The sequence below is a fragment of the Pseudovirgaria hyperparasitica genome, assembly GCF_010093815.1.
Source record: "Pseudovirgaria hyperparasitica strain CBS 121739 unplaced genomic scaffold EJ05scaffold_19, whole genome shotgun sequence".
NCBI lineage: Eukaryota > Fungi > Ascomycota > Dothideomycetes > Acrospermales > Acrospermaceae > Pseudovirgaria > Pseudovirgaria hyperparasitica.
This window is the reverse complement of record NW_022985567.1, coordinates 588,449-615,815: the sequence shown is the minus strand read 5'-3', so window position 1 is coordinate 615,815 and position 27,367 is coordinate 588,449. Positions and strand designations below refer to the sequence as shown.

Genomic DNA, 27,367 nt, shown 5'->3' with positions numbered 1-27,367 from the left:
GGTTGAAAAAGGGGCAAGGAGGGAAAAGGGGATGCTTACGTTAATTCTGGGTGTGCTGATGGATCTGATGGGTTCCGGGATCGGGGAGATGGGTGTTCATCAGGCGTTTTCTAGAGCGTTTCCTTGCCTGAGCGTGCGAGTTCAATGTGTGGTATAAGGGGATCGAACTAGTCAGTGCGTCGCTGTGAGACGACGCTGTGCTGTGTACTTTTACTAAAGAGGATTGAATGATTGATTAATCAGTGATTTAGTGTTGTAATTATGTGGTATGTGCTTTTACGTCAGCGTGTCCTGGCCTACCAGGTAGGTATTACTAACCGTACGGTTCAAAAAAATATCGATATGTCGTCATCATCGTATAAATTTTGAAATGAAATAGCCTTCTTGAACTTGGATCTTGAGTGTAAACGCAAACGTAAAACGGAAACGTAATTTATGAACTCAAACAAACCGAGACGTAAACTCTGAATTAAACTCTATTCCAACGCACCCACACACGCACGCACGCACCATGAATGTCATTTCTCTTTTCTTGTAATTTCTTGTAGTCCTTTGTAGCTTGTCGTCTAGTCTGTAGGCTATAGTCTAGTCTGTATTCTAGAGTGTGGTCTGTGTTCTAGCCTGTAGTCTATAGTCTAGTCTGTAGCCCATGTTCTATCTAGTCTGTAGTCTGTGCATGTAATTACCATGCATAGATCATCAGCAAGTCATAATGAATGTACACTATATTATACTTTGTCGTGACTATGATACACTATATACAATCCAATACAGTACAAGACCGATCCACGCACAATGTACGACGTACATCATCATGCCTTGCGCCCACGGAGACGCAGCACCTGCGTCATGACCGCCGACTCATCCTCCACATGCTCCTTCAGCACCTCTGCCCACTTCGTCTCCACCTCGACGTCCTCGTCACTCTTCTGCGACCCCAGGGGCTCGAGCAACCGGCCCCTTTTGTCGAAGACACTGTTGATGGCGTCTTCCACAGACTGCTCCTCGGCGTCCTGCTGCGCCGCGCTGTCCACGGCTGACTTCTCAATGGTCGTGAGGCGTGCCACCTCGGCGTCGCTGTAGTAGTGAGCAAGGTTCTGGCTGAACTTGACGCTGTCAAATGGGCTGCCGCTCTCCATGTTCTGCTTCAAGACGCTACTGCGACTCGCCTCGTAGTGCTCCGCTAGTGCTAAGATCTCGTTTATTGTCTTCCAGTTCGCGAACCGGAGATCTGCGAGCGGGATGCCGGTCGTGCTCACGAAGATCTGCGTTTGACTGTTGTGCTCCGGTATCGGCTGGTCTGGGACCGTAGTGAGCTTGTCGTACACTGCGCGGAGCACCTCGTCGCTAGCCGTGATGATTGGGGGTCCGAGGATCATTGGCAATGAGGAGTCCTTGAAATATTGCAGATCATTCGCCTGTAGCATTCGCGCAACTTGATTGAACGTTGTCATGAATTGCTGAAGATTCAGCTCCAATGCCTCATGGTCAAACTCGCGCAGATTGTCTTTTGCCGATAAAGTAGGACCGTCAAGTGTAGTGCGGATTGACTCCTGGATTTCCTCGGTCATTGTGTGGCTCAACGCTTCCATTTGCGCCGCAACGTATTTGACATGTCGCGTCACCTTTCCTGCGTATGCAAACGCGACCCATTCCGTTTGAGTCAACTGATACCCCCTGGCTTGAGCTTCGTCTACAATATCTTGCCATACACGCTCCAACACACTCTTACTTCCGAGCTGGCCCGCAGCAACAAGACATATCCGGTACTGAATGGGATTCCTGTCTGTTGAATTTTGCGTCATCATGTTTGTGGCTGATTCGAAAATATCAGCTCGTCCCGCTTTGCCGGCGAGTGTGATGAGAGTTCCGAGCGTCGGAAGTGTAGGATGGATTCCGGTGTAGTAGAAGAGCGACATGAGCTGTTCAGCGCACTCAAGAACCAATTTGCCGTTTTCGCTGGGTTTCTGCTCAAAGCTTCGAAACGGCACCATCGAGTCCAAAGCCTTGACCACCACCCCAAGAAGATGGGGAGCCAGCTGTCCTCCAGCACCCACATATCCTTGGAGAGCGGCAGCAAAGCCCCTTACGATTAGTAAACAGTGGGATATCGAATTCACTTTTATACTTTGAGTCATCGCATTCAGCCAGATTGTCAGCGCCTCAGGCTTCGGGCATAGCCCTGATCGGCAAGCCATCATGAAGACGGGAAACGCTTCAGCATATGGCCGCTCCTGGAGAAATACCTCAAAAATCCTCCATGGTGTCTGAGTTGGGAACAGTCGTAGACATACATCCAGTCCGATGTATGCATTCCTCCAGTCTCGGTGCAGTAGTCTGGCAGTGATGATACCTTGGAGGAGCATTGCTTTTATGCGAATTCGATTAGGTTGAGAGCGATCAGGAAGAACGGCCTCTGGTGAGATATGATATTCAATGAAACCGTCCGGGAATCGTTTCAGTGCCGTTGCGTACAAGTCCTCAAGCTCACTCAAAGGGACCTCCCCTTGGTACGCAAGTAGCTCAATTGCAGATCCATATATCTCTTGACTGACATATTCCTCGTTCTGTTGGACTAACCACTGCCAGAGTTGCACTCCTGACTCATACTCCTTGGTCTCTTTGTAGATTGACAAAAGGTGCACGATCGCTTGACTTTCTGGCGGTAGCCTCCTCGCCTGCAAATCGCGGACGAGTATGTTGGTGAATGCCAAAAGTCCGGATCCGTCGAAATTCCGATTCCTCGTGCCTCGTATCTTCCTGTGAACCAACTGTGCGATGGTTTTAGTGTCTCTTGGTGAAAGAAGAGCCTCGGCTATCAAGACCGGGTATAGTCGCATGACTTCAGCCAGCTCGCCGTTGTGTAGGAATTCTCGGCATCGCATGATGGTATCCTTTAAGAATTATTAGCTCTAATGTTGTTGCATCAGAGTGGTGGAGTGACTAACCAATTTCTCGGCGCTATCAGGAACCCCATAATGTTTTACTTTGTGATCTCGCTTATATGATTCGACCTTTTTCCGTAGCAGATATTTTGACTGCTTTTTGGGTGCACTGTCCGTTGCGAAGTGCTGTTGTAAGGCCGGTGGCCATCGCGAAACGGATATCCGTTGATCTACGCAGGATAACAAAGACCAGCAGCTTCTAGGGACAAGGAAAGGGGCGTGTGGACATATGACACCGTTCACGATCTTTTTGGATGCCATTGAGCCGTCAACTACGACTCTCGAGTGAGTGCAGAAGATGTTGTCGCGTCGCCTGTAAATTTGTCCCTGCAGACCTCTAGAGTCCAGCCGAAGTTTGACCGGCCAAGGCCACGACCATCCTTCCATGAGCATGAAGACGAAGACGAACAGGTCGCCATTCTGTCTCCTCCCTGCTACGACGATCTTGACTTTCATAATGGCTCCAAACGTGTCATTGTTCTCAGTCAATGCGATCCTCGTCCTGGCAACGGACGATTCGTCTCGAATTCTCGCGAAATACTATGCACCTCCGCACCCTCCAGCGGGCACTCCTGCCAACTCTACCAGCTACCCAGGCGCAAATCCGTACCCAAACCTGAAAGACCAGAAAGCCTTCGAGAAAGGGTTACTTGAAAAGACTGCTAAGCAGACAAGCGATATCATACTCTACGATAATCGTGTCGTAGTATTCAAGATGGAAAGTGACATAATGTTATACGTGGTCGGAGGCGCAGACGAGAATGAGATCCTGCTCTACAATGTTATTCTAGCTCTAAGGGATTCTTTAAATATCCTGCTTAAGTGAGTTTCGCCTCTTGATTATCTGCTAAATCGCTGACCGTAAGCAGAAACACCGTAGACAAGCGAACGATAATCGAAAATTATGACCTTGTATCCCTTGCAATTGACGAAATCATCGATGATGGTATTGTGCTCGAGACGGACCCAGTTGTGGTCGCATCAAGGGTGAGCCGGCCCCCGGCGCAGGACATGACATCCATGAAGGGAATCGATCTTTCTGAGCAGGGACTTTTGAATGCATGGGAGTTTGGCAAGTCTAGATTAGCGGACCGGTTGCGCCAAATGTGAAAGGAGAAAGGCGTTTATGGTTGTATAGGGAACGGTACTGGTATCAACCACATGAAGAGTACGAAAGCTGTCTGGCCGGCTGGCTCACTCCGGTATAGCTCGTAGATTCCGGAGTGGCCCTTGCTATTGACGCAGTTCTATCCTGCTCCGCATATCGGAATTTGGACTTCGCGATTAACGGTGGGAAGGGCCGGGGGTTTTACAGTTAGGAGCAGCTACATGGCGCATATCTCGCCCGAATGCATTGAATGAGATCAAGAAGCATTCAAGGATGTGACGATCAACACAACACTATTTCGCGAATCTCTATGTGATGTGAACAACAAGCTGCAGGAAACCTCAGACCTCGAGTGTGACACTCCCGAACGCCGCAAGCTGCGAGCCGCGGGCCTGTACTCTATTTAGTGGGGCAAGACGTCAGTTCAATGACAATCTACGAGGTCCGAAAATGTGGTCTTTGACAAACACCTGACATTCACCAGCTGGGTCTATACGCTCGACACACTCACGCTGGAATATATTAAATACAGCATGAAACAACGATTTTCCTCTTTAGATGTTACTGTACGGCCTTTGCCCGCATTCACGATGACCACAGCTAATCTTCCCTGCCAAGGTCATCGCACATGAACTCTCAAAAAGTCTATGTTCCTTACGAGTTCAGAACATCTACGACTTATCATCTGTTTGTAAACCGATATCGGTCCAATGAATAGGCTAACAATGCTCAGCGTATCTTTCTGATCAAGTTTCAGAAGCCCGGCCAGCGAGAACAGCTAATTATCGAGTCGGGCTTCCGCTGCCATCTGACCCAATATGCGCGCACGACTGCGACCGAACCTTCCCCGTTCACGGAACGCCTACGAAAGATACTTAGAACCAGAAGAGTGACCTCAGTAGCTCAAGTTGGCACGGACCGAGTCATAGAGTTCCAATTTTCGGATGGGATATTTCGATTGTACTTGGAATTTTACGCAGCAGGTAACATAATATTGACCGATGCGGACTTGAAGATACTGGCACTGTGGCGATCTGTCAGTGAAGGCGAGGAACATGAGCAGCTGCGCGCCGGACTCAAATATGACATATCCATGCGACAAAATTATGGCGGCGTGCCACCACTAACGAAGGAACGAATCAAGGCTGGGTTACAAAAGGCAATCCAGCGACAGGAGAAGGATGCTGCCTCGGGCAAGAAATCAAAAGCCAAAGAAAAGGATGCGCTAAGAAAAGCTTTATCAACCTCTATCGCGGAGTTTCCGCCGCTACTCATGGACCATGCTTTCACGGTTACAGGCTTCGATTCGACCATAAAGCCGAATCATATTCTTGACGACGATGATGCGCTAGATAAGCTGATGTTGGCGTTTGGAGAAGCTAGAAAAACGATAAATGACATCACTAGCGCAGACAGCGCAAAAGGCTTTATACTCGCCAAACGAACCTCAACGCACCAGGGGGAGAACGATACTGGTGGATCTTCTAGCAGTATACTGTATGATGACTTCCACCCCTTCAGGCCTAAGCAGTTTGAGGACAACACTGAAACCGAATTCCTCGAGTTTGAGGGTTTCAACAAGACCGTTGATGAGTTCTTCTCGTCTATCGAAGGCCAAAAGCTCGAAACACGGCTACAAGAACGCGAAGCGACAGCCAAAAGAAAACTAGAACTAGCGCGAGAAGACCATGCAAAACGTCTAGGTGGACTACAAGATGCTCAACAGCTCCACATACGCAAAGCAGACGCAATAAAAGCCAATGTCGAACGTGTACACGAAGCCATGGGCGCAGTAAATGGTCTTATTGAAAAAGGTATGGATTGGGTCGAGATAGCTCGTTTGATCGAGCGAGAGCAGGCCCAGGGGAACACAGTGGCTCATATGATCAAGCTTCCCCTCAAGCTATACGAGAACACGGTAACTTTATTGCTTGCTGAGCAGACATACGACGCAGAGAGTGATGAAGAAGGTTACCACTCATCATCTACCGAGCCAACTTCTGATAGTGAGGATGAACCGGAAGGGGCCAACAGGAAGAAGGCGCTATTGACACCAGAAGACGGGAGGCTGGCCATTGATATCAACTTGGGACTATCACCGTGGCAGAACGCCAACGAGTATTTCGATGCAAAGAAGAACGCAGCAGTCAAAGAGGAAAAGACTGCTCAGTCACTAGGCAAGGCACTGAAAAACACGGAGAAGAAGATTGCTGCCGATCTCAAGAAGGGTTTACAGCAAGAAAAAGAAGTATTGCGGCCTGTTCGTGGCAAATTCTGGTTTGAGAAGTTTACCTATTTCATCTCGTCAGACGGCTACCTAGTTGTTGGTGGTAAAGACGTTCAACAGAACGAACTCATCTATCAGCGACACTTGAAGAAAGGGGATGTGTACGTATATGCAGACTTGCACGGAGCGTCTCCTTTCGTCATCAAGAATCTTGCGTCCACACCTGATGCCCCTATACCGCCGTCAACCCTTTCACAAGCTGGTCACTTGTGTGTATGCACGTCTGCAGCTTGGGACTCAAAAGCTGTGATGTCAGCGTGGTGGGTGAACTTTGATCAGGTCACCAAGCTTGGTAGAACCGGCGAGTACCTACCTGTGGGGGCCTTCAATATCACTGGCAAGAAAAACTTTTTGCCTCCTACGCAGCTACTTCTTGGGTTTGGGGTAATGTTCCAGATCACAGAAGAGAGCAAAATCAACCACATTAAGCACCGTGTCATTGGGAGCGAGGCTGGGAAAGACGCCGAAGAGGGTACAGATCTCGACGCAGGTCAAGCCGAAAACGGCATACGCAATATCAAACATCCTGCTAGCGACAGTGACGGTGAACTTCCTGACGATAGACTTGACTCTGGCTCAGATGATGATGAGGACACAGAGACTCGAGGACCTGCGCGTAATAACCCACTGGAATCATCTGTCAGGCCTGAGAAACCCTCCACTGACGACGATTCCTCTGACGAGCAGACTGGCGCTGCAGACGATGCAGGGAAATTTACCATGTCCGGAGCGTTGGGTGACCTGGTAACTACAGAAGAGTCAGGAAATGATATTTCAAAATACCGTACAGCACGTGAACGACGTAACATTCGCAAGGGTGAGCAAGAGACAGCCGAGCATCAACATATAGAAAGCGGCACAGAGAGTACGACAGAGTCGCAGGATGAAGTCCAGTCAAAGCAACAGTCTACCACAGCTATTAGTTCGAACACTGCCACCCAGCCCACCAAGCAACTTCCAAGAGGGAAACGCAGCAAAGCCAAACGCCTCGCCGCAAAGTATGGTGAACAGGACGAAGAGGATCGTGCCCTTGCACTGCGCCTACTGGGAGTTCAACCCGTGGAGCAGAGTGCGCAGACAACAAAGGTCGCCGATCAAAAAGCTAAAGAAGAAGAAGCACAGGCTCAAAAACAGCGGCGAAGAGAGCAACATCAACGCGCACAAGCAGCAGGTAAAGCAGCAGAAGAAGCTCGCCGTGCTGCTCTTGCTGAAGGTGGTGACAAAACCGGTGCTGCCACTGACCAGGAGCCTGCCAACTACGAACCAACTGCCGAAGAACTCGCTGCAATGCAAACACCCTTAGACGCTTTCATCGGTCGACCTCACCCTGCAGACTCCATCGTACTTGCGGTGCCCGTATGTGCACCTTGGACCGCACTATCAAACTACAAATACAAAGTGAAGCTCCAGCCCGGGACAGTCAAGAAGGGTAAAGCAGTTAAGGACATCCTTTCAAAGTGGGAGATTGCAGCAAAAGAACCTCGAAACGTCGACCGTGAAAGCAAAGATACCGAACGTATGTGGCCGGGAGAAATTGAGGCCATTCGAGCTTGGAAAGAAGCTGAAGTCTATGGCGTTGTACCTGTTGCAAAGGTTCGAGTTGTACAAGGAGGTGGAGTGGGGGGAGGCAAGGGCAGTGGTGGTAAGGGTGGCAGTAAAGGTAAAGGAGTGAAGAGTAGTCGCGGCGGACGAGGCAGTAAGAAAAGGTGACGTTGGTCAAAAATGGACACGGCTGCACAATACATGTTATATATAGAAAGGGTGACACCATGTTCAGAACTGACATGCGTATGGCCACTCGTATGCTAGACTTCGAACGAGGCACTTTAGTATGCGAGTTAATGGCAGCCACTTCTGACTATCAAAACTATCGACTGACGGCTCGTCTTGTCTGATCAGACCATTGAACATAGACCGTCAACTCCCTCGGCGCTCTCTCTCTATATATATATATTCATAGTACTACTACTGACGGAGACTCTGTTACAGGTTGGTGATATGACTGATCATAGTCCCTGCTACGAAGGACCAACCTTGGAGTATCATTTCCACACAATGTTTGCCTGAAGCGTGATTGCCGCCATCACAACTGGATTTCATATTTACAGCTCTAGGGACAGACAAACAGCACCACACTCTGGAGTACGAATGACATACTCTGGAATACGAATGACGACCGATGATCCTACCCAGGTATGCTTTGATTGAGGTTAATGAGCTCACCCGAGCTCACAAGGATACAGTTTTCTTCACGAGTTGCCTCGTCTACCGAGAAGACTTGTGCCAACTAGACATAGCAGTATTCAGAAGCTTCATCTAACACGGAAGTAGTAATATTCCAGCGTCTGCACGCAATCATACAGAGACCGGTAGCATTATACCATCGCTGCTCATTCCTGTCAGACGCACTTACAGTAATCACGGGTTCTGCAGAGAAATGTGCAGGCCAACGTGTGGTCCAACATCCCGTTCTCGTTGATGTTTCGTTTACCTCACTTCGCACAGTGGGTAGGCAATTCCATTTAAGCATAATCTGAATGCGACATCGGTAAATGACGGAAAAGTGGGAAAGCCAGGTATGCGACGTAACGGTCATCTCGATCTACTCGCACGTCCCTTTACTTCATTCATCCCTGCAACTCCTTATTGCAAGTAATACCAACAGATCGTCAGATTTCGTAGTCCCTCATATTTTCATAACCTACACATGACAATAGAATTTGGATTCTATGAGGCTATTGACCGTCTGTCTATGCCGTTGCCCTCGAACCGTAGCTCCATTGGAGCTCGGTTGGAGCCTAGTCGACACCAAATATCCATGAGCTCCTCTCCGAGCAACGCCTTGAGTAGTGCAGAAATGAAAAAATTATGCGTAACTTGACTCTAAGTTCAAAGCTTAATAGCTTTTAACTCGAGACGAAACAGTGTATTCCCATGGGTTGTACTGAAACTCACCATCCGTGTCAGACCGGACAAGGGTCATTGAGGGCAGCGTCGATACCTTTCTGAGGTGTGTCCGAGCCTCCGAGGTAATAGTGGTACTTTCGAGACTAAAGGGCATTTCGGTAAGCCTCTACCGAAAATCTCCACCGCTCTGTTTCTTGCTTGACTTGCTGAGCATGGAGATAGCCTACATGCTCGTCCACACTGTGTTAGCCAGGATCTAAATGCAGAGAATTACCACACACATTCTGTGGGCACTTGGTAGTGTCTTTAGCGCATGGTCCCTTATGACCAGTTAATGGCTTCTACCTGTGGGAATCCTTGAGTCGGATTGGTCTAGTGGGCGTTCCCACGATTGCATGTGAACTGGTTCAAGGCCTAGTGAAACAAAGCTAGATAAATTTCTGTTATTTCCAGTACAAATGGCGAAGGGACTCGTTCATCTCATGTACGCAGGAGATATGATAGTTCTTCATAATGGAATCTCTGTCTAGACCCACACAGCAGACTTGAATGTCATAATGTATTGAGAATCCGATATACACCTCTGTTGAACCTGAACCTGCATCACTGTGATGTATATCTTATCGAAAAAAATATCTTTGAAAGATTCCTAGGAAGATCTTCGAGTACCCCTATCCTGGAGATTTCAAAAACCAAGGCAAATGCCGGACTCTCGTGTTTCTCGAACCATTCCCACAAGCCATCGATGGCTGCTTTATGCTGCGGAGTACACATATCCTCTTCAGTGTGTTCCAGAATAGTGGTTCGGTCAGGTGAATTGTAGATGAAATCCATGTACTTTGCGAACTCGTGCTGATTTTCATTGTCGCAAAGAAGTTCCTCGATGATCTGATACTCCATGAAAAGTTTATGGACCCAGCTGAGAGAGCTTGCCACAACGGCAAATTTAGCCGAATAGGAACTATACCGTGTGTAGCGATACTTTATAGCACTGCCTGCCAAACGTTCCTTATCCAGGATATGTTTGATGATGTACACGGACGGTTTGAGCTTTTGGTGTGCGAAGAATCGGTCTTTGATCATCCTTCTAGGGCTATCATTCTCGGCTTTGAGATCAGAAAAGTCCAGACTCTGGAGCACAGGTTCCAATTTCTCTGGTGTGTCTTTGCCAGCCAACTCCAGGAATCTTCTAAGGATCTCTAGGGTCCCGTTGTTTGATATCAATTTGATGTCGCGGTTATTGCTCTTGATCTTCTGTTTCCGCTCGAAGTTCACTTCCGGTTGAGGTATGTTGTCCTCCAGATATTTTCCGAGCTCGTGTTTACTTCTGAAAGGTGTCACACGGTTTCTTCTAAGTTCCCACAGATGCCCAAGGAGTAACTCTTGTGAGTGTACATGGCCATTGAGACTGATCAGTATGTCCTTCTCCTCCCCACTTAACGTGAAATCATCTTGGGGCTTGTAAAAATGTTTGTGGCTAATCATTGCCCAAGCGTGCATGGCTGTAGATCGAACTTGGATCTCGCAGATGTCGTTTGGATCGTGACCTGTCTCGAATTCTTCTTCTCGAATATTGACACGATAATGTCGTTTCTTGAGGCCTGGATAAAGTAGATTGACATTTGCGCTATCAATATCGTCTATTTCTGGCTCTTTGCGGACGTCGAAGGCGTTCTTGATCATTGAGTGAACGACGTTCCATTGGTCCGCGTGAGGGAAGTAGATGATGATTCGAACTCCAGCAAAGTCAATGACGTCTTCTTTGATATCTTCATGGTTCCGGTAGCCTTTCTCGCTTCCAGGGACAGCCTTTCTGGTTCCGTATCTGTCTAAAACAGATTTACGGACAAAGTCCGGGTGCCTCTTGTACAGCTTATCCCTCAAGGATTTAGGGTCTTTCGCACGATGCTCATACATAGCTTCAACCCTTCCTTCGAGTAGCTTTTCGCATGTACTCCTTGCCTTTTGTGCAATGTTTTCATACCAATCCCTCGAGGTTCTCTCGTACCTTTTCATAAAGCTTTCAATGATTTCAATGCCGTCTCGAACCTGAGGCGCAGGAAGAGCCTCAATGGGTCGTCTTTGAAGAGTCCGAGACATATTGCTGGGCGTTCGTTTCTGGACTGCGAGCAAGAATGCTGCGAGCTCAAGCTTTCGTTTGATGCGTATCTCACGGGCCACTGTGGGAATTGCTTTGGTCGAGAGATTGCTTGCAAGAACCGTATGAATAATTGAGGACGATCAAAATGTTTCAATAGTCAGGAAGCGAAGGAGTTCAAAGCGCCAGTCGTGAGGGTATTGGGCTGCGTGAATATATTATAATGCTTCAGCTGAGGACAGAACTCCGTCTCTGTTCTCGACTTCGTCCTCGTCAAACAAATGTTTGGATAATACTCATGCCTAGACGACGAGTATTAATGTACGGTCGAATCGAGCCCGGTGACAGGTGATGAAGGAGCCAGTCAACTTACAACTATACTGCAGACGTTACAGTGATGAGAGTTGACTCAGAGCACGATTGCCAGGGTGGTCACTGAGGGTATAGCCTTGCCGGAAAAGTGTGAGCTCTATATGAGTGAAGGACTGATGGTAGAATTGATAGTCAATATAAACGACGAGTAGACTTAGGAGCAAGTCAAGACAACCAGGAGAGTTCACAAGACAAACTGATAAAGACACACCACAACTTTGTCTGTATATTCGCTTCAGAGAAAGATTCCTTCAATGATGAAAGAGCTGAGTATAGATTGCTAGAAAGACTGGACGAATCCTCAACTCTTTATAGTGCATCTACTGCTGCATGCCTCTCGTCCGAGCAAAGTCGCATCCTTAACCAGTCACACACAGCTCATGCCATTGGCGAATTCGGCCAATGTTGTCTTTACATGGATATACACGAATTCTTTACAATCTGATCTTGTGGCACAGCTTGGTAGTCGTTCTGACAAATGGAGCCAATAGTGTTGGTCGGCAAAAGACAAGATGCATTAAACTAAGCTCAGCCCGTCATTTTCAGGCGAGAGGCCACCGAGACTGTCATTTTCAGGCGCGGGGCCACCCACTAACGGGCCAACTTAATCGATCATTGGACGACGCTCTAACTTGCATATGCCACGACTGTTACGAGTATCAATCTGTCGGAATACATATCGAGTAGGGGTGCGGAAGAAGCATATCTATCAAATACTACTAATATATCCTATATATTTACTATAAAGAGATCACTTATGGAAACAAATTAATAGTATTAAGAAGTGTCTAAGTATTTCTATAATTGAGAAGTATACGTTAGTAAGATTAAAAATGCAACAGAACCGTTCATTGGTCGAATGATGTGAGGTTTGGCCAAGGTTCTAATATCATCTGGTCTCGGAGTCGGATCACGTGTCGTTTTCGACTTTGGCTACGAGGCTGAACTATTCCTCGGTCATGGAGTAATTAATCGCGGGCTTCACGGTAAAGTCTTTACTCTGCATTCCTTACTCTTGCCCGGTGTCAAGTGCATGTCAGTTGCTGCTGAGAACGTCACGTTTGCGACAGTCCATAGTGGAGATATCTCCATCACCGACATAGGGACAACCCTGTTAGTGCATGGCTGCAACCATATGCTCGTCGTGTTAAGCAGTAATAAATCTGCCGACTCCACTCGCTCCGGACGCGCATGCCTGCGTCTGGCTTCCGTAGCACTTTTGACTGGTAGGTGGGTGCCTGTTGCAATTACAGTCGTGGCTATGGTGGCACGCATCGCTGTGGTGATTCGAACAACGTCGATTGGGAAAAAAAGTATTGAGGCGCTGGTTGTCAACGTTTATACTTGAAACATGTTGGGCGCGGTTGGGTGTATGAAAGGTAGAGTAATGGTGAATGAAGAGGGAGGTCGTGGACGTGTTCCGCCGCCGCGGGTAACGCCCAAGCCCTGGACTGTGGTGTTTGCCCAAGCAACAGTGGTCCAAGATAATCACCGATCGCCGTTCCAACTCCCTGTTACTAAAATCTCACCTTTGATGTCGCTATTATCTAAATAGTATATCTCTATAACATCACCTTTACTTGATACTAGTTATAAGCAGTAATTAGAGTGTAGAGAGCTGATATACATAAGAAAAAACTTAATGTAGTAGTAATGCGAATTGCGCGCGGAAGTACGACAATCCATAACCCGGACTATCTTATTTAATCATAGAAGGAAACATGTAAGATTTAGACTTCTTAGCATAATGTATAGTAACAGAGGAATGCAAACGTCGTCGATCTCGTAAGCGAAACTTACTACAATTAAACATTTTATTCACCTCTAAAACCGATAATCCTGAGTACCTTCTTACTCAAGGACTCTGGAGCTAGAGTATTTTTAATTTGTCTATCACTACATATAGATTTTCAACATACATAGAGGGTTTGAACATAGTAGAGGATCGGAAGATAGCGATCCACGACCCTCTATTACTGTTTCCTACTTGCAAACTCCGCAAATGTCATCAAAGGTGAACATTCTTCTCTTACCGCCGAAACCACCTAAAGAAGTAAGATTACGACCCCTCTACGGAATCGCTCTGGACACTTTGGTCTCAAATAGGTCACAGGCGGGGTCTTCATTCGTCAAGAAGAACCTTTCCAAAACTTGATTTTCCACAATTGTGGTACACAGAGGACGCTAAGGCTCAATCAGGTAGTGCGCCCCGCCCCGTTCCCGGATCCCTCGGCCTCGATCAACGACCGCGGGTGACGGATAACTAATTACGGGTAACGGGTGACGGGTCGACTAAGGACTTAGATCCCATGGTAAATGAAGCTTAAAATGGCCTCTGCTGCTACTATCTATACCTATAGGGAGATAAACGCCTCTATGTTCGGTCTCATAACGTGATTCCATACGGCCAATCTAGTGGATTCTTACTGCAGTGGCATAACCACAACGACAAACAAGACGAACGACACCACTATATAGCTACACGAGCGAGTAGTCCATGTACAACAATTAGACCACGGGACAAACTAAATCAGTAATACAATAGATGTAATACTATGACCATACTAACACACATATCCACTAAAACAATCCTAGTCATCTACTAAAACAATGCAAGTGGTCTACTCATTTAGATTGATAAAGTAACATTATATATACATACTTTGTAATAATTAAGGATAGTTCTAGCGAACTCAGGGATGAAAGGAGATCAAAAGGAAAAGGAGAAAAAGGCACCATGGGAAGAAAGCGATAGAGAGTTATGTTGATGGATCCAGTTCATAAATTCTCCATTATAGTCTTCGATTCCTCGTCTGAATGATCCAAGAATGATATCGCTTGACTAGAATGCTGCCTGACAGGTGCCCGGCGAGCAACTAAGGCCGATCACCTCAGCTCGATTTCTATGAACACAGACATACCTGCTCCAACCAATTCATTCGTTTAAAAAGGGTATAGATATATATACAATCTAATTCAACCCAATCCAACCGAGTCCAGTTCGTCTCTATTTTCTTCGCCTCCAACCCCCTCAAGCATCAACATCAAACCTCACCCTCGGCCTCCCACTTCTCCTCTGCAGCCCATCTCCACGCGCCATACTGGACCTCACTCTGCCGCGCGGCCTCTGCGCCAACTCCGACGGCGTAGTCAGGAAGCCCTGGAGCGCGGGACGGAGGATATCGCCTGCTGCTTCTCGTTTTCGGAGCGAGGATGCGAGAGGGGTGTTTGTGCGGCGGGGGTTACGTGTGAGGGTTGGTTCTGGGCGGGTGATTGTTGATGGTGATAATGATGAGGATGATAGTGAGGATTTACGCGGTGCTTTGAGCGTGGCGCTTTCCTTTGGGTGCTGGTCGCCGCTCTTCGTCCTCTCCATGGCCTTCTCCATCTCTTTTACTCTCTCTTTCACTCTCTCTGTACTCTTCTCCTTCTCCTTCTCCTTGTGTTTCTCCGTCGGCCTACTCCCCTCGCTCACAACGCGCCTGTATCGCGGCTTCCAGGTTGGACTGGGCGTGAAGACTGGGCCATCTAGATACGTGGCTGTCTGCGCCTCATAGACGCGCTGCAGGCTGGTTTCGGAGTCCTGGGTCCGCAGGCTGCGCAGGTCAGGTTTCTGGGGCGAGGTGTGGTGGCGTAGGCGTGCTGGTATGGAGCTTGCTGTTGGGGGTGTGCTTGAGGGTGAGAGGTGGGAGGATATTGGGGAGGCTCTTGGGGAGGCTCTAGGTGAGGCCTTTGGAGAGGATGTTGGTGAAGTCGTTGGCAGTGACGAGGAGGTACGTCTGGACGGCGATTGAAGAGGGGTGGTAGGTGTGGTCTCCTGTTGATCCAGACGGTTGACACGGGAGGAAAATGAAGAAGGCGATGCAACTACAGACACGGATTCATGTGTCGTAGATACGGATATTGAAGTAGGAGGCGACTCAAGCAGCGTTATAGGCGGGTCCGACAGGGTGTAACGCGGCAGAGTCGCTTTGCGACACAACTCTGTCGCCTCACTAGAACTCTCCACACTCGAAGCAGAGGTATCGCTCGCACTCTGGAAGCTTGACGCAGACTTATTACTTCCGACAGATCGCATAGACGACGAGCTACTGGTCGAGCTCGATCTTAAGCTAGATCCGATATTCGCGGCAGAGGTGCCGAGGTACATGCCTGAGTCGACGCGAGACATTATTCTGGCAGGCGGTCGCTCCGCAAGAGGACTATGACGGCGAATGAAGGTAGGCATTACAGGCGCGCCTTCACTTGGCAGTCCAAGGTCTTCGACAGAGGCGACGCTGAACAGACGTGGGCGGATCGGGGGGTAGTGCATGCCCAGGGATTCTCTACGGGAGGACTTGCGCGGGATTGGGGGTGGAGGTGACGGGGCAGACGGTCGGATGGTATCGAGATCTCTCCAGGGCGTGTGGAGCGAGATGGAGTGCTCCGGGTAGTGAAGACTTGGAGCGGGAGAGACTGAGGGTGGAGGTGATGGGAAGTCCGAGTATGGGACACCTAAGTGGTCGGCGAGGGAGTTGTATAGGGAGGCCATGTTTGCGAATGAGCGCTGAGGACGTTGCGTGCGCTGGGAAGCAGTCATACTAATCTTTAAATCGTGCTCTTGAGGATTCAAGGTCCCTCGTCTTCAAGTGTTCCTGGGTTGGCTGGTATATGATGCAAACAGGTCTCCACAGAGTCGAATGCTTTAATCTCACCGTCGAATTCGCAGGATAGACACTGGAAAATAATCCTAAGCTCTTAGCAATATATGCTGCAATAAGGTCCACGCAAATTAGGTCCAAGTTCCAGTATAGCAGCACAGCGTCCGACAGGCCTGCCAACGAGACCAAGACAACGAAGCAAGCAAACGCTCCGAAACTAGGCCTGATAGATGGACGAGGAATAAAGGACTTTGACCGCACATAGAACTAGGCCACATAGGAGAATATATTATCCACGCGTGCTGTCTACAAGTGGTACAGGGTCACTAATGAGCACGAAGATTGATTCATTAATATGGTGGCAGGTAGCTTAGCAGCAGGTGTGGGTGAGCAGCTGTCATATTTGCCAGGAAGCTGACAGTGGCGACAGGAGGATGGAGCTACAATCTACATGTATGATTAGGTGCGTGTGTAAGAAGTCTATCGTTGGACGGTGTGCCATACGTTGATGCGCGAATTGTGCGCGTGAAGATGGCTGGCCGATGACACGATTGTGTATATGGAGTAGATGGTGCATCGTGGATGGATGGGAGTAAACAGACGGCTGGGCCGCGAATATATCACCAGCCTCAGCCAACTGCACTGCCGGCGATGCTAACAACACGACAGGAAATTATTGGGCCCAGCCGTCTTGAAGGTTATATGTCTCAACCATGACGGTCGACGGAGTGTTTACGTGCTATCCATCGGGGACAAGAAAGCGGTAAGACGTGGTGAGGTTGTCGTTGTTGTTGATGTTTCTGCCAAGCGACCTCGATGCATGTCCTCAGACCACGACAGCGCGGCAAGATAGCAGACTTATTACAAGAGGAATTGTCCTCAGAATCCGACAAAGAGCGCATGCAAGTGTTTAGTAGCCTGTTTGAAAATGTATTGTCGCATCGCCAAGACAGAAAGAGGCATATGTAGCAGAATACGGTGGCAGGGTGGCAGGGTCTTTTTACAGCCCGGATACGACCCGAGAAAGAGGGGAAACAGGGACTAGACCAGCCCTGTTGCCCGCCACGCAATCCCGGCTGTTAGGGCCTGATAGGGGTCCGGTCAGCCACTCTGCATTTATCCAACTCGTCATTCGCGAAGCCTGGTAATAGCTGATACAAAGATACCGACAGTCCATGTATGACTGACCGGAAATGACTGCTGCCTTCAGCATCTTCCTCTTATCAGCTACGGCTGAATCCCATAGAGCCAGTCAAGTGGACGCGAAAGCCCCCAGGGTCTCTCATATATCCCTCAACAGCTAGCTGGTGACCGACATTGTCACCGTTGAGAAGACGATTCTCCTATGCGAATATGGACAAGGAGGCGCCTATGCCATTAAAGTGTGTGGCTGTTTGTAAAGTGCATGTGTGATGAACTAAGTTTACCATGTAGACATCCATCAAAATAGTCAATAATCACTTTACTCCTTCATTGATCATGTCCAGTCTCCAGCATGCAAAAAGATGATCCAACTCCCTTTCCCGAAGCATTCATATGCCAGCGCCCCTTGGTATCAATGCTCAACTCCATATTGCCTCAAAACATGCAAAAGATACAAGTCATTGTTCGATCGCAGTACTATCACATTCGGTTTGTGGAAGACATGCTACCGTCTCGGCTTTCGTGGCTAATTATGGGTTGTAGCGGTATGCCATAATCGTCTTCACCGTATTCATCCTCGTCCTCTGCTGACTCCCAAGATCCTGGTATTCGAAAAGCGCGTCCAAGGTCATAAGTCCCAACTCCAAAACCCGCAGCTATCCGCGCTGCAATGCGGAACATCAGCTCAACTAGGTGCGATGGTGGGCTTAGTAATAGAGCACATGTCTTTTGGACGATGGTAGATGCTATTAACCGTGTTTGGCTCCTTGATCGGCTGGTGCTGATTATATTGGATGGGTGTGGCATAGGGGAATAAGCACGTCGTTGCGAAGCGCCTGTCAGCTTTCGCAGCCGAATAGCGTCAGGGGGTGTAAGAACGTCAGGTAATGGAGGCTCGAATGAGTCTTCAGTGTCACTCATCAGCGTAGGCGTAGTGGGCTCTGACCCGATCCTTATGATAGGTGGAGATGATTGAGCGGCCCCCTTCGGTGATGCGTGGCCGCTGAACTCAGTAGGTATGATAGTCATTTCTGATATGCCACGTTTGTGAGAGAGTGTCCGTTGAATATCGAGTGCCTCAGTATCGGGTAGTGGGTCATCATACAGGGACTCCGAGTCCAAAATGGACGGGGAGCGAGGGTGAGGGTCTCCACTCGCGAGAGAGTAGAAGGAATCAAAGCTGGTCGAATGCGTCAGTATGTTTGAAGCTTCTGGCGACCTGAGATTTTCCTCTAGGGTCTCTAGAGAATTCAATCGAGGTTCTAATCGGGCCTCTGGGTTTGTAGTCGCTTCCTCTCGTGCATCAAGTTGCTCTTTAGCTAGAGCCTCTTGGGGACTGGTTGTGGCTGGGCTGTGATCAGACCGGAAATCCACCGGCACGGGAGAGCTGAGCTGTTCTATCAATTGTTGTCTTGCAGCAGAGACGTCATTACTCGGTGAAGCGTTGGCAGAAGGGAATACGAATGAACTAGAGGCGGATGCATCAACGTCTGGTATGAGCTTGACTTTCGGGGTAACAATCACAGTATCTGGAACAGCAGATGGTAAGTATGATGCAGTAGGGCTCTGCAATACTCCTGTAAGTGCCCTGTTACCCAGTAATCGTTTCGTTCGCTCCGCGATTCCCGGGCCCGAAGTGTCTATGATCGTTGCTGGACTTCTTCCACGTACGTCCGGACTTACGCCACGCGATCGTGACATTTCCTCGTGGGAGCTCGATACAATGCTAGCAGTATCATCTTCCTCAGATGCCGAAGGCCCACTCTCTTCCGAGACATCAGATGGCACACTCTCGGCTCCTTCAGGTTTCCACCTCCTATCGAACTTCCACTTCTTCGCCCGCTCCAGCGTATCGCGCCGTGGCTTCCGTGAATGCAGAGGAGTCTCTACGGTGTCTTCAACATAGTTTCCTCGAAATGGACATGGTGTCTTTTCAAATTGTAGGACCTTGCTCAAGGTTGTCTTGAAGTCCTCGATAACACCTTTATCTTCTTCTGTCTGGTATGCCAGTTCAATGCGATAGTAGTTGTTACCTCTAGCCTTCAAGACAAATTTTCCTTGATCGTCCACACACCAGCATTGAGACTTAGGAAGGATTGGGTGGAGGAAGTTTCCGGAATTCAGGAACGAGACAGAGTTGGGAACACGGTACATCTTTACGGGACCTGCAGATAATGAGTAATGTGACCGAGACAGATTTCTTGGTGAACGTACCTGCAGCCATGGTGCGCTCGGTGGGAGAGCCCCATGGCATGCTTTGTCCAGCATGGCTTGTAGAAGGAAGGGAGGAGCGTCTGTCTGCGCTTGCGGTAGGGGTTTGAGATGTAAAGGATACGACGCGTGCAAAGGAATGAGTGAACAATGTCTCTATATTCTCCGTTCCTGGAGAAGACGGAGCATTTGCCGATCGGGATGTTTCCAGTTTCGCCGGGACTGTAAAGGAACGTCGTATGCCGCCCGCTTGAGCGCCCGGAAAACTGCGCTCAGGCGTCCAAGGACCGCTCGACATGATAGCAGTGTTCTAGATGAGCATTTCGTGATACTGAGTTCCCACAGGATAGCCTCGCGGTTCAAAGCTGTAGTTGGCAATCCAGGGAGCAGAGGCCGCTTTGTTGACAGGGTAAGTGTGAAGGAAGATCCATGCACGCGAAGGAGGACGAGGACGGTCGTGGGCTCGTGCTCAGAAGCAGCAAGCACTGCCTGAGGTCGCACCAGCCACACCTGAGGCTGAACGTGAACGCCACTTTCACTGTATCCCACTTCTCTACAGTATTATACCTATGCTTACCTTTGAAATAACATACCAGGGGTGTATACTTTAGTTGTTGTTCACATAGTCAAACATCTGAGCATTAGAGATATTTGCACTAGCTGGGCATACGTCATCACTTGCCGCGTCAGACCCTGAGTTGTGGCTTGACCTTTGATGGCCAGCTATTACACATGCGAGCATCTAATTGCGTTCCTCCATTGGCATCACCATCTTCAAAATGTCCACGAAAGATCTTAAAGCGAAGATGTCGAACTTTGACTTTAATGCCATACTACGAGGAGCTCAGCTAACTCTTGTTGGAGGTAAGTGACCTCATAATATCCGTCCTCTGAAACCCGTGACAGTTTGTTGACCATGTCTAGCCCATCGTGCTTTGCAAAATCCAAGTCTGTTTACTTCAGATCACTACCGACAGGTAGCTATAGCTGTAGTGGCAGGTATTGCCATTCGTATCATTATTGCAATCCCGGTACATGACGAAATGAACACTGCTGGGCATGAAGAGAGCTAATTGCCATATAGATCCTTAGCGTACAGGCTCTGATATGGTTCCTTGGACTGTTCATGGACCTCGAGCACGCCACATGGGACAATGATTTGATCCAAGGGCTTCATTTCCTGGAAAATTCTGTACTGCAGGTGCCATTTTTCCTAATGTCCCTACTAAGGTAAAATGCCTCTCAAGCTTGAATGCGGGCACGTATACTGATTCAGACATAGATCATTGAGCCCTACACTTGACAACCTGTGAGTATGCCAAGTAGATCTTGCATTCAGACTGTGCTTATCGATACCAGGTTCATAGAGTCTTTAGCATGGGTCGACCGCACCTACTACCAGAAGCATCAATCAGAAGACCCCCAGAATCTTCGAGCCTCGTATCATCAAAATCTAAAGATGTATCCTAGGAATCGACATGACGGTCCTAAAAAAAGTAACAAGGAGAAGGCCTTCACGTTCGCCCTGCGATACAGTCGTAAAGCTGGGATCTCACTTGCCATCTATCTTTTGTCGTATCTTCCTATTGTCGGTCGATTTGTACTACCTGCTGCCAGTTTTTACACGTTCAACAAAGCAGTAGGGACTCCTCCTGCTGTCTTAATCTTCGCGAGCGGCCTGGTTGTACCCAAGCATTACTTGGTCAGATTCCTGCAGACCTACTTCTCGTCTCGAAGCTTGATGAGGGAGCTGGTACGTACAGTCGTCTACGCATAATGGAACATCGCTTACTGTTTCTCCAGCTTGATCCGTACTTTTCTAGAGTACATTTCACAAAAGAACAGAAGAAAGCATGGTTTCGAGACCGCGAAGGCGTGCTGTTCGGGTTTGGAGTCGGCTTCTTCGTCTTTCTCAAGATTCCTCTCCTTGGTGTCCTCATCTATGGGGTTGCAGAAGCTTCGACTGCCTATTTGATCACCAAGATTACGGACCCTCCGCCACCACCTGTCGATGAGGCCAAATACGCCGAAAGCCAGGTCTCATGGAAGAACAAGCACGACTTCATGACGCTCTCCTTGGGCAACATCGACGCCCTGAATGTTGAGACGAGTGCAAAGAAGGAAGACCCGCTGGATTCCGGGATGCCAGGCAAGACATTCAGCTAACGTCCGTGTATTGGACTTGCTTGATGCTATAATGTGTGCAACTTATGCGACAAATGATATGGCTTGACGGAACAGGCGTCCATGAGGATCAACATGATGATATGACAATGCCGCTTTTACTATCTTGGCTACGGTCCCAATGCGGTACTGATATCATCATCTGATACATGATGTAAATACGACTGAAAAGGATGCTTTGAAACCCCGCCCTGGAACCCCACCTCCCCGCCTCTCCCCGCCCCCGCCCAAGCTACGACGCGACGCGTCCTGTGTATGCCTCATGCAGAATAGCAGTAGCATATAGTATATAGCACATAGCACGTGTTTACGTAGTCACGTACTGTAGCTACCTGTGGACCCAGCAGAGCTATAGCCATCTCCTTATCGCGCATCCCGCTCGGCCCTCAATTACCTGACGATGGCTTGTCACGGCTCCTTTTTCCCTATCAGTAGCCCCGCATTTATTTATATCTCGATATACTACTGTATTCCACTTCCAATCCTGACCTGTCATGCCAATTGACCTTCTACTACTCTTGAGCCTTTACCAGTCCTTTCTGCCGTCAACTGATCCAAGATCTCGTCATCATGGGCAAAGAAGGTCTTCGATACGCCGCAAAGGTTGACTTGGAGAAGCCAGCTGCTGAACAACCGCAATTACATGTACGTTGTCAACACACCAATGCGGATAACTGAAGCTAACATTGTCCAGAATCGATGGCATCCGGACGGTCAATACGTCTCTCTTTACGACCGATCCAATAGCTCACAGCTCCTACAGTCCCTTTCGCTGGAAAGATTAAGAACAACGAAGTGGTCAAGATCCAATGTGTAGACTGGACAGGCGGTCAGATTGGCAATAATGACTCCGCAAACGACGTCAGGGATGTCGATGTGAGATGTTCAAACAAAGATAGTGTGCCATTCCAAGTCTAACATTGAACCCTCCAGCTCACCAAGATCCACTACCTAACCGGCCCCTTCGAGATCGAAACAGCCGAACCAGGCGACATCCTCCTCGTCGAGATCCAGGACGTCCAGCCCCTACAAGACCAGCCCTGGGGCTTCACAGGCGTCTTCCCAAAGACCAACGGCGGCGGCTTCCTCGACGAGCTCTACCCAGACGCGTAACCTAGCCACCCCTCTCCCCCCTCAAGATCTCCCAAAGCTAACATCACACCCCGAAACAGAGCAAAAGCCATATGGGACTTCGAAGGCATCTTCTGCTCCTCCCGTCACATCCCCGGCGTGCGCTTCGCCGGCCTCATCCATCCAGGCATCCTCGGCTGCGCGCCCTCCGCCGAAATCCTCGCCGAATGGAACCGCCGCGAGGCCGAACTCATCACCGCCTGCGCCCACCTAGACCGCGATGTCGCGATCCCGCCCACGCCCCAGAACGTGCACGCCGGCTCTGCCGATGCCGCCATCAAGGAGAAGGTCGGCCGGGAGGGCGCGCGCACGATCCCGGGCCGCCCCGAACACGGCGGGAACTGCGACATCAAGAATCTGAGCCGTGGCAGCAAGGTGTACCTGCCCGTGCATGTACAGGGTGCGAAGTTCAGCGTTGGCGACTTGCATTTCTCTCGTACGTCAGACCTCCCTTTCAAACCCCCTTTTTACCCCTCCGAAAAAACAGGCACCGCTAACCTCCCTCTTTCTCGCGCACAACAGAGGGCGATGGCGAAATCTCCTTTTGCGGCGCCATCGAAATGGCAGGTGAAATCACGCTCAAATTCAGCGTCATGAAGGGCGGCATGTCCAAACTCGGTCTCAAATCACCCATCTACATGCCAGGCCCGGTGGAGCCGCAGTTCGGGCCGGGCCGATACATCTACTTTGAGGGATTCAGCGTCGACGAGCACGGCAAGCAGCACTACATGGACGCCACGGTGGCCTATCGTCAGACGTGTCTGCGCGCCATCGAGTATCTGCGCCGGTTCGGCTATGATGATTATCAGATCTATTTGCTGCTGAGCTGTGCGCCTGTGCAGGGCCATCTTGCCGGCATGGTCGATATTCCGAATGCGTGTACGACCCTGGGCGTGCCGATGGATATCTTTGAGTTTGATATTAGTCCTGGGGCGGAAGTCAAGAAGTTGGATTTGGGTTGTTGTGCGAAGGCTAGTTAGAAAGAGGATGGGACGCGTGGGTGCATTGACTGGCAGAACGGCGTTGATGATTAGAAAAGTGAGCGAGCGGTGGCGTTGGTGAGGGGGGTGCATAAGAGAAGAGGAGTTGAGCATGTAGATGTAGCTCGAGTGCGGTATATAACTTTGCCTGTACTAGTTCGGACAATATCAAAACTCCAGCCTGATGCTGCTAAATGACATAGCGTCTACCCAAGCGCCAATACCCGTGCACGAAGAACGCACCAAACAAACGTCCATGCCGGATCTTCTAGACCACGCCAGCGCCGGGTCCTCGTCCCTGAGTCTGCTTCTTCTGAAATTGATACAGCAGCCCCAACACACCCGGCCTCTGATCCTGTATCTCCATCTCCTTCGCATCCTCATCCTCATCCACATGCGCAGCCCTCGTCGTCCGCCACGACTCTCCAAGGTTACTATCCTCCTCGATGATGCGACTCGTCGTCATGTCCCGCGCCGAGATCACCGGACTCTCATCGACCCCACTGAACGGCTGCCGTGAGCCACGCTGGCGCGCCTGTGCATGCTGAGCTTGTGACCCCCGCATGATGGACATGGCCGGCTGATGATGCGGATCAAGCAGGATCGAGTGCATGGGCGACGCACGGCCAGGATGTGCGTTAACGCGTGGGGTATGTTGAAACCCACGCATTTGTGGCGTTCGGATAGTGGACTGTTTTTGCGGATCCGAGAGATTGTACAAGTCAAACTGGGGCGGTAGCTCGAACTGGAACTTTGTGGGCTTGCGATTATAGCGGCGCGTACTTGCGGCGTTCGTGACGTATGTTTCCTGGAAGCCCATGACGGAGGCGACGAGCTTTGCATCTTTGGTGCCATAGTAGTCGTCGCGGAGGCCCGATTCTTCGTGCGCCCGGTCGGGGCGGATGCGTGCGACATTCTCGACGTCTTTCTTGAAGTCAAAGACTGCAAAGGAACAGACGTTACCCAGGCCGTCCACGTTGATGGTGAATTCGCGGAAGAAGTCTACGATGCGTTCGCTGCATTTTGGAAGCCGGTACATAAGTATGTAAGGAGTTACAAATATGCTCAGTAGTTCCTCGAAGACGTTGACCAGCCGGAGTTGGTACAGGGTCGTGAACTCTTGACGGACCTCATCAGTATGTAGTCGATCAGTCCACGATGCCGGGCAGTATCTCGTACACTCGATAACAAAGGACAAGGCCAGCTTGGGATCCATCGTCGGTTCTTCTTGTGGACCGCTATTCCGAGCAGCGTACCAGATAGTTGAGAAGAGCGTAATGTAAAAGATCGCTGTTCGTCCATCGGTAATCTGAAATCCAAGGAAAGATTCCGAGTCGAGAAGTGTAGCCAACCCGAGCACAGCGAGAATAGCTGATGATATAAAGACCACGAAACCTGCGAGTTTCTCGGTCTTGTCTTTCGGGAATTGCTGTAGATATCTGTCAGAATAACCTAGGGCCATGTTCTTGCGTATGTCGAACAAATGAGGAAGTTCATTGAATTCTCGGAACTTCCACTCAGCAAGTCGAGTGAACGATCGTGCCATGATCTGGGATGGGTCTTTTTGAAATTCCTATGGTTGATTAATTCGCGTGTCTTCCATTGGCGGCAATCCACGTACCGTAAAATACTTGAAGAACAACCAGACCACAAAGTACATCGCCTGAAAGGGAGCACATACGATACTGATGAGACCTGTTTGTACAAAGCGACGTCTGAGAGTCTGGATTAGATAGTGTCTATTCTTATCAGACAGGCAGTGAGGATGCACGTGGCCTTGTTCATCCAGCATGAAATCTATTGCGGCCAGGTTGACATGGAATTCGGTCGTTCTGGAAAATAAGTGCCGTCTACCGAGGAACGGGATAGGTACTGTGAGGTCAAGGATGTCTTTGTTAAACAACGCTATCAAATAGTTCTCACGACGCATAAGCCTGTTGGCGATGTCGTGTGCATCCATGCGGGTTTTAGACTGGCTACCAATGAATCTTCGATTGGCGGCAGATATATTCTGCGCAGTTATGATATTGGAGTCTCTGAGTGCCATAAGCCTGGCAACAACAAGCTGCCACGAAACAGTCTGGATGTCGCGATCTGGTACATCCAGTAGGAAGTGGAAGAAATCGTGTATCTGCCAAAGCCGCGGGATCTGGATGACATATATGGCCAGGGCGTAGAACCACCCACCAAATAATATCCAGAGCATAAAGGACCAGAAGCCGTGCACTCTTGTTTGGATGCATTGGCCATGCACAACATCTCGAAGCTTCTTCTCATGTGATACTGCACTAAAGTCAACGCAGAAGGACACAAATGTCCCTAGCGCAACGATAAAGGCTACCTGTAAAAGCCATAGTACCTTCGATAACATGATCGAGTAGATACCTTTGGTCGCATAGTACTCGTAGATCTCGACCAGGAAGGCGTCTAAATCTTGAACATTGGCCCACAACCACAAAGCCTTTTCTCTTCTATCTTGTGTTAACGTTACTCTTTGATTTATCATGGGGATTCTGGTTCCCTGTCTCTTGTACCTCCCGTCACTATGAAGGCGCTGATGTGCTCGCGTAGCGTCCCATTGTGTTTGTGTTTGTGTTTGTGTTTGTGTTTGTGTTCGCTGTGACGATGGACCCGGTAATGCAGGGACCGCTGCACTTCTAGGTCCAGGGATATTTGTAGGCTTATTTACTCGTGGAGGTGCTTCTGTCCTGGCTTCAAGCAAAAGTGATTCCGGGACATCGTCATCATCGTCAGTATGCTCCCGTCCCGGCGCGGTCGACATCCATTTCGGCCTGCTCATCTGAGGCTTCCAACCAGCGGAGAAGGCCTGGCGCTTCCGATCAGGCGACGCTGCAGTGCTCGCAGTGTCAGCTTGACTTCCAGCAGCTTCAGCAAGCAGATGATCCAGATCTTGGTCTTCAAAATGCTCTCCTAAGTTCTCTTCGTCCAGGGCTGCTTCTAGGTTGTCAGGATCGGAGGAAGTGGACGACCGAGGTGGGCGAGGAGGTAATAGGTCTGAGTTCTCGTCGGTAGCAGAGGGGAGGAGCCTTGACAAGATATTCGAGGCCATCATGTTGTCTAGGAGAGTTGTGCACGCGGACGGGGATAGGGACGCGGGACAGGTCTGGAAGGAGAGTGGCTGCGTGACTGGCTTCGTAGAGTGGTATGGTGGGTGTAAGTATGCTTGCCAGCACGCAGCTAGAAAGGTATCAGACTCAAGACATTGCTATTAGGCTGTTTCCAAGAGGGTAAAGGGAGAACGTGTACAGGTCAGGCGCGTATTGATGTCGAAATGTGAGAGTGAAGTCATGCGTAAACCATGAGGCATCCTGGCATCTATGGACAGGCATGTGGTGGCCCA

At 49.4% G+C, this 27,367-nt stretch overlaps 9 protein-coding genes across 9 annotated transcripts; 4 read left to right on the top strand and 5 right to left on the bottom strand.

Annotated features, from left to right (window-relative positions):
• Window positions 1-716: 716 nt before the first annotated feature.
• EJ05DRAFT_541765 (uncharacterized protein) lies at window positions 717-3,247 on the bottom strand. Its single transcript, XM_033749682.1, has 2 exons — window positions 2,949-3,247; window positions 717-2,894 (listed from the first exon to the last, which is right to left on the bottom strand). The coding sequence occupies exons 1-2, from the start codon at window positions 3,204-3,206 to the stop codon at window positions 813-815; spliced, it is 2,340 nt and encodes a 779-aa protein (XP_033596227.1). The 5' UTR covers window positions 3,207-3,247; the 3' UTR covers window positions 717-812.
• Window positions 3,248-3,336: 89 nt separating this feature from the next.
• EJ05DRAFT_480240 (vesicle coat component) lies at window positions 3,337-4,346 on the top strand. Its single transcript, XM_033744834.1, has 2 exons — window positions 3,337-3,767; window positions 3,815-4,346. Exons 1-2 carry the CDS (start codon window positions 3,403-3,405, stop codon window positions 4,053-4,055), a joined length of 606 nt encoding a protein of 201 aa, XP_033596226.1. The 5' UTR covers window positions 3,337-3,402; the 3' UTR covers window positions 4,056-4,346.
• Window positions 4,347-4,586: 240 nt separating this feature from the next.
• Window positions 4,587-8,318, top strand: EJ05DRAFT_457690 (uncharacterized protein; the record flags this gene model as incomplete). The annotated part of the gene is made up of 3 exons (XM_033742539.1): window positions 4,587-4,619; window positions 4,672-4,740; window positions 4,787-8,318. 3 exons carry the CDS (start codon window positions 4,587-4,589, stop codon window positions 8,048-8,050), a joined length of 3,366 nt encoding a protein of 1,121 aa, XP_033596225.1. The 3' UTR covers window positions 8,051-8,318.
• Window positions 8,319-9,828: 1,510 nt separating this feature from the next.
• EJ05DRAFT_480237 (uncharacterized protein) lies at window positions 9,829-11,590 on the bottom strand. Its single transcript, XM_033744833.1, has one exon. The coding sequence runs from the start codon at window positions 11,345-11,347 to the stop codon at window positions 9,851-9,853; it is 1,497 nt and encodes a 498-aa protein (XP_033596224.1). The 5' UTR covers window positions 11,348-11,590; the 3' UTR covers window positions 9,829-9,850.
• Window positions 11,591-14,748: 3,158 nt separating this feature from the next.
• EJ05DRAFT_489940 (uncharacterized protein) lies at window positions 14,749-16,248 on the bottom strand (the record flags this gene model as incomplete). Its single annotated transcript, XM_033745833.1, has 1 exon — window positions 14,749-16,248. The coding sequence occupies one exon, from the start codon at window positions 16,246-16,248 to the stop codon at window positions 14,749-14,751; it is 1,500 nt and encodes a 499-aa protein (XP_033596223.1).
• Window positions 16,249-17,697: 1,449 nt separating this feature from the next.
• On the bottom strand, window positions 17,698-20,113 carry EJ05DRAFT_514707 (uncharacterized protein). The gene is made up of 2 exons (XM_033748556.1): window positions 19,715-20,113; window positions 17,698-19,665 (listed from the first exon to the last, which is right to left on the bottom strand). The coding sequence occupies exons 1-2, from the start codon at window positions 20,007-20,009 to the stop codon at window positions 17,981-17,983; spliced, it is 1,980 nt and encodes a 659-aa protein (XP_033596222.1). The 5' UTR covers window positions 20,010-20,113; the 3' UTR covers window positions 17,698-17,980.
• A 377-nt stretch (window positions 20,114-20,490) lies between these two features.
• Window positions 20,491-21,877, top strand: EJ05DRAFT_504856 (uncharacterized protein; the record flags this gene model as incomplete). The annotated part of the gene is made up of 6 exons (XM_033747627.1): window positions 20,491-20,575; window positions 20,636-20,742; window positions 20,796-20,941; window positions 20,994-21,020; window positions 21,071-21,464; window positions 21,515-21,877. 6 exons carry the CDS (start codon window positions 20,491-20,493, stop codon window positions 21,875-21,877), a joined length of 1,122 nt encoding a protein of 373 aa, XP_033596221.1.
• Window positions 21,878-22,190: 313 nt separating this feature from the next.
• Window positions 22,191-24,246, top strand: EJ05DRAFT_171261 (Acetamidase/Formamidase). Its single transcript, XM_033739512.1, has 6 exons — window positions 22,191-22,540; window positions 22,590-22,608; window positions 22,659-22,771; window positions 22,829-23,004; window positions 23,068-23,462; window positions 23,549-24,246. The coding sequence occupies exons 1-6, from the start codon at window positions 22,466-22,468 to the stop codon at window positions 24,004-24,006; spliced, it is 1,236 nt and encodes a 411-aa protein (XP_033596220.1). The 5' UTR covers window positions 22,191-22,465; the 3' UTR covers window positions 24,007-24,246.
• Window positions 24,115-27,295, bottom strand: EJ05DRAFT_541759 (APG9-domain-containing protein). The gene is made up of 2 exons (XM_033749681.1): window positions 25,628-27,295; window positions 24,115-25,579 (listed from the first exon to the last, which is right to left on the bottom strand). The coding sequence occupies exons 1-2, from the start codon at window positions 27,077-27,079 to the stop codon at window positions 24,275-24,277; spliced, it is 2,757 nt and encodes a 918-aa protein (XP_033596219.1). The 5' UTR covers window positions 27,080-27,295; the 3' UTR covers window positions 24,115-24,274.
• Between the last annotated feature and the right edge of the window lie 72 nt (window positions 27,296-27,367).

Coding starts and splice junctions, on each gene's coding strand:
- EJ05DRAFT_480237 (XM_033744833.1), bottom strand. CDS start 11,347: ATGTCTCGGACTCTTCAAAGACGACCCATTGAGGCTCTTCCTGCGCCT.
- EJ05DRAFT_514707 (XM_033748556.1), bottom strand. CDS start 20,009: ATGTCGAGCGGTCCTTGGACGCCTGAGCGCAGTTTTCCGGGCGCTCAA. Junction 19,666..19,714: donor CGAGCGCACCATGGCTGCAG/GTACGTTCACCA, acceptor CATTATCTGCAG/GTCCCGTAAAGATGTACCGT.
- EJ05DRAFT_541765 (XM_033749682.1), bottom strand. CDS start 3,206: ATGGCATCCAAAAAGATCGTGAACGGTGTCATATGTCCACACGCCCCT. Junction 2,895..2,948: donor CTGATAGCGCCGAGAAATTG/GTTAGTCACTCC, acceptor TAATTCTTAAAG/GATACCATCATGCGATGCCG.
- EJ05DRAFT_171261 (XM_033739512.1), top strand. CDS start 22,466: ATGGGCAAAGAAGGTCTTCGATACGCCGCAAAGGTTGACTTGGAGAAG. Junction 22,772..22,828: donor ACGACGTCAGGGATGTCGAT/GTGAGATGTTCA, acceptor TGAACCCTCCAG/CTCACCAAGATCCACTACCT. Junction 23,463..23,548: donor TGGCGACTTGCATTTCTCTC/GTACGTCAGACC, acceptor CGCGCACAACAG/AGGGCGATGGCGAAATCTCC.
- EJ05DRAFT_480240 (XM_033744834.1), top strand. CDS start 3,403: ATGGCTCCAAACGTGTCATTGTTCTCAGTCAATGCGATCCTCGTCCTG. Junction 3,768..3,814: donor TCTTTAAATATCCTGCTTAA/GTGAGTTTCGCC, acceptor GACCGTAAGCAG/AAACACCGTAGACAAGCGAA.
- EJ05DRAFT_541759 (XM_033749681.1), bottom strand. CDS start 27,079: ATGATGGCCTCGAATATCTTGTCAAGGCTCCTCCCCTCTGCTACCGAC. Junction 25,580..25,627: donor TGTTCTTCAAGTATTTTACG/GTACGTGGATTG, acceptor AATCAACCATAG/GAATTTCAAAAAGACCCATC.